This window comes from Aphanomyces astaci, assembly GCF_000520075.1.
Source record: "Aphanomyces astaci strain APO3 unplaced genomic scaffold supercont1.53, whole genome shotgun sequence".
NCBI classification, from domain to species: Eukaryota; Oomycota; class Saprolegniomycetes; order Saprolegniales; family Verrucalvaceae; genus Aphanomyces; species Aphanomyces astaci.
This window is the reverse complement of record NW_009798316.1, coordinates 337341-342324: the sequence shown is the minus strand read 5'-3', so window position 1 is coordinate 342324 and position 4984 is coordinate 337341. Positions and strand designations below refer to the sequence as shown.

Genomic DNA, 4984 nt, shown 5'->3' with positions numbered 1-4984 from the left:
AAATGGCTGCGTTTGAGTTCATCGCACAATTACTTCGAACGAATGGTCTGTCTGTTTGTGGTCCGGAGACTCCCAGGAGGTATTTTATGTCCTGGATAATATTAATTTTATCCCGGACACTCTGTGTGATTTGATTGGAGGAGTCTCCGGAAGTTTGGTACTTCGAACTGGGCCTTAGTGGGCACTACTGGGTTGTTGCTTCATAGTCGAGAACCAAGTAAGTGTATTATCACTCCATCATAGCTAACGTAAAACAAGCAAACAAACCGTGGGCCCTATATCTTTGCGAAGGTATTGTAACCGTGTTGGATGTACTTTGTGAGCTGTAGTGCTGGTCATACCATACCGTTCGACTGAAGTTGCCACCTCGGGGTCGAATCGTGGCTTTCACATCCTGAGGATCAAAAGGCTCGTGTCCTGTGTGCTCGCTTTGATACTTGGCAATCACTTCCGTCAACGTCATGAACCTACGCTGGCGTTATGGTGTGGGTGTGACGTTGAGCTTACGATCTCGATACGTATAAGGCTAGATATGCCCAAGGAATTCTCGTTAACAGTAAGTTCCACATTTTAACCACGAGCAAAACAACAACACATGACATTTTCGGTGACCACTAGTAAAAAGTCAAATGGCCACACGTCTTTATCCAATTCCCATGAGTGAGGCACGGCGAGTTCGACGAGTACGGTATGGCGAATGGAGGTGAGAGGAATGCGAGCTGCACTAAGCTTATGGTGGAGAGATGGAGGAGAGACAGCCTTCATCAACGCCCCCAAGCTAAGATCATCGTGGCTCCTGGTCCTAGTAACGTTAACGCCATACTGTACCATTAATGCGTGTTGGGTAGCTGTTGGTATAAGGAACCATTTTTGCCTTAACGTTAGTCGTAGATGGGTACACCTTTCCCATGCATAAACCACCAACCAGTACAGAGTTCAGGCAATGTTGTATTCGTACGCTTGACGTTAGCCAGTCCTTGGACACTAAGAATGAGGAACACCTCAACTTGGGACGATATCGCCATTTTCGCCATGCATTTGTGATTCCCAAAGAACCTGAATTTTCCTTCAACTCACGCTGAGTATACTTTAATTCAGTGATTCAGTGTTTCGTGAATGTTTAGTAAATCAGTGGTATTTTTCTAAACTTGAAGCACCATACAAAATCCAGCATAATGGAAAATCGATACTAGTACTTCCTTTTTACGAAACAAAATGTTTCGTAAATCGTGTACTACGTACAGTAGTATATCTACAAGTACGATAGATATTCGCAGATAATGCACACCTTTGAATTGTCCCTCAAAGGCATATTTTGAAGATTCATTTTTTGACCGAATATATGATCTTGATTAAAGTATGCTGGAATATTTGGTTGTGACTGTCAGCGAAGCAGCGGCGGCATGCGATGATCGTATATGGTACCTCAAATAGGGGCTACACAACGTATTCAAGATAGAAGCATAGTATTATCCGCATCGAGTCATTTGGCTTAGCAAGCTGCACGTCACTTCGTTGCCACGTACAGCCTGCAGAATGTGCATGCGTACATGCGGGAAAGGCGCGACGCAGGTCAGCGATTACTCAATGCATACTGCACAACCTGTCACAGAACTCTCCATTCCTCATAAGGCCCCTCGTCAGGGAAAACTCCTGGACGATTATTGAACCCTGAACGGCTTATTATCCGTCTCAATTTATCCGAATTATGAGTGGGGTATTTTCTCATGTATAAATTGTAAAAGATGTTTAGTCAAGCACAGAATGAAATATAACTGTCGCGCGCATGTACACGCCATTTGTTTTCGTGGAAGTGGCAGATTCATTTGTCAGTTCCTGGTTGACAGCTTCAATAAAGTTGCTTGTATCCCCCCCTCGACCATGGTACTCCATGATTTGAAGGAATCAAGGACCTTTAATTCATCATAGTGATATGTTTGTGTCCTGTTCCCGCATCTCCCAGTAGCACAAGTTGTGCTAACGTTATATGTACTGCAAAATGTTGCTTGTCAGTGATTAGCAAGTCGCTAGAATTCTGTAGCTACGCGATATCCATGGATTTATGTTGCCTCAATGTACTACCGTATAGTGTATATGTATTGCGACAGGTGATATTTCACAACCGGCCGACACTCGTACTCAAAATTTTGTTAATCCATTGCTTCATACAAATTTGAAGTATATGCAACATATTCACAAGTAAATATCAGCTAGTACAAGAAAATTATCAGTTATTACAGGAGTCGCAATAGATTAATCTGTCGCAATACATACAGTATACACTATACGGTAGTACAGTATCTGCTATACCGTTTACTATTAGTTTCTACACCTTTTTTCTATTGACTTGGGACTTTTTTCAACGTTGTTGGCTTGGCGCTCATTCGAAAGGGCGATGTGTCCATTCATTTGGCCTGTGGCCAATAGAATTGACACTTAGTGCCGCAACACCCTTTGAAATGTACCATGTTACCAATGGAAAAGGCTCCACTACCCAACAATGTGCCAAGTACCATTTCGAATCTGCCGTGCTTGAAGTTCTCAGTCTTGGCTGAACGAGATCCAGATTTATTGAAGGATTTTTTCGGGGTAGTCCTAACGGACTCCGGCTTTGTATGTCACCGCCGCATCTACTCCATCTGTCCACAAGATATGCACATATCAGTATTTTGAAAATTGATCCCCCACTGATGGCTACAGGATGATGATATGTCAATATCGTGTGCAAGATGTGCTTTAGATAGCTTTGCATTACTATAGTTTGCATAGTACAGTAAACGAGGGAAATTAATTGACAGTGAATCGAAGTAGAATCTAAACGTTGAAGTCTGATTGGCCAACTTCGATTTTGTGACAAAGGAAACCAAGTGGTTTGAAATACATGAATTTGATTGGATATGTACCTTACAACAATATTGAGACGAGCGTCTTAAATTCTCTCGTTCGCTCTACAGTACTGTACTATTAATACCGGTAGTAAGATAGAGGATGTCTAGGTTCAACACACAAATATGCTCGGATATTCCGAGCTACAGTACCGGATAGTGGTAATATTGGTACACCCCGATTTCAGAGTTTTTACTCTGAATGACCATGCATCCAACCCAACACAGTCATCATGAGTCGCTTGGTCCCCTAGCCCTGATACCAGTGGGTGATGTTGTCTTAATCGTCGAACCTTTTGCTCACGCATTAAGCTCAACCTACTCAAGGCCTACTCACAGCAAGTACGGAACAGGAGGTTGAGGGTTCACGCTTTGGATACATGGAGTGAATCATCCCTGCGCGAAATCAGATGATCACATGCTGGGAAATGTCACCCGTATTCACCTTAACAGAATGTATCTATGTCTGTCTCCTTATCGGATCACGACAACCTTCTCTCATTTCAATTTGCCAGCAACTGCATCATGATCAAACCTACTTTCATCGCTGCATTTGCCGCTCTCGCCACGGCCAAAATCGCCCCCAGTGTCCACCACCACTTGGAATCCAATGAGGACGTGGACGTTGTGGTTGAATTCAAAGGAGGCAACCAGCGCGCCCTGGAAACCGCCCGTCTTGAGCGGGCTAGCTTTAAGGATCGCGGCTCCGGCATCGACCATGTGCGCTCCCTCTTGGAGAGCAACATGGAGACGTCCCAGCGCGCGGCGGTGGAGCTGCTGTCGTTGCAGCCCAAATCCTTCACGACCCGCGTCGAGAGCTTCTACATCAACGGCAACATGCACGTGTACGGCGCCAACCGCCTCGTGTTGGACGAACTCGCCAAGTTGGACAACGTGGCTCACATTCGACAACCTCTCACGGCGCAACTCAGTCTCGTCGGCTTCGACGACGACGACACTGATGTGGGGGTTGCTCAAGGATGGGCTGACAACAACGCAACCTCCACGCGCGCCGCAAACGAATGGGGTGTCAACCTCATCAACGCCCCTGGCGTGTGGGCTAATGGCAACCGTGGCGAAGGTGTGGTGGTTGGTATAATCGACACTGGAGTCTTGCACACCCACAACGACTTGAAGGGCAACTGGCGATCCACCTACGGCTGGTTCGACCCCACCGAGAAGTCCCCGACCCCCTTCGACAGGGACGGCCATGGCACCCACGTCGCGGGTTCAGCTGTTGGTCAAAATGGCATCGGCGTAGCCCCTGGAGCCACGTGGATTGCTTGCCGCGGGTGCAGCACCACCTCCTATTGCCCTGAAGCGGCGCTCCTTTCATGTGCGCAATGGATGCTGTGCCCGACGGATGCGACTGGCAAAAACCCCAAGTGCGAGTTGGCGCCCCACGTGATCAACAACAGCTGGGGTTACAAGTTGAGTACCCGCGCTTTCCAAGCCGCCGTGGACGCGTGGCGCGCTGCTGACATCATTCCCGTGTTTGCCAACGGCAACTCTGGTCGTACATGCTCAACAACAGGGACCCCAGCTGATTACAAGAATGTCATTGGGGTGGGTAATCTGGGCACAGACGATAAATTGGCGCCAGCAAGCAGTCGCGGGCCAACCGTAGACGGTCGAATCAAGCCCGATGTGTCGGCGCCTGGTAACAGGGTTCGTTCGGCATGGCACACTGGCAACTCAGCCTACAACACCATCTCGGGCACGTCCATGGCGTCTCCCCACGTCGCTGGTGCGATTGCCCTCTACTTGTCTACCAACAAAGGCGCCAAGTACGATCAAGTGTTCAAGGCGTTCACGACTACTGTGGACACCAAGACGTTGACTCCATACAACGAGAACTGTGGGGGCGTGTCGGATTCCAAATACCCCAACAACAACTACGGGTTTGGACGCATCAACGTCGCTAGCGCAATTGGAGGTGGAGTCGCCCCCCCTTCCTCCAGCACCTCTGCCCCATCGCCGTCAAAGCCCAGCACATCAGATCCATGGACCCCCGCCACCAGTACCCGCCGTCCGTTCCCTTCTTTCCCTATGACGTCGTCCCCATCGCCGTCGACACCCAGCACATCAGATCCGTGGAC

The 4984-nt window shown here is 48.1% G+C and overlaps 1 protein-coding gene across 1 annotated transcript in view; it reads left to right on the top strand.

Annotated features, from left to right (window-relative positions):
• Positions 1-3410: 3410 nt before the first annotated feature.
• H257_14146 (hypothetical protein) overlaps positions 3411-4984 on the top strand; it is a gene marked incomplete at both ends in the record, with an annotated part of 2003 nt that continues 429 nt past the window's right edge. The window contains one exon of the mRNA XM_009841901.1: positions 3411-4905. Within this exon, the coding sequence (XP_009840203.1) occupies positions 3411-4905 (1495 nt within the window). The remainder of the gene's footprint in view (positions 4906-4984) is intronic.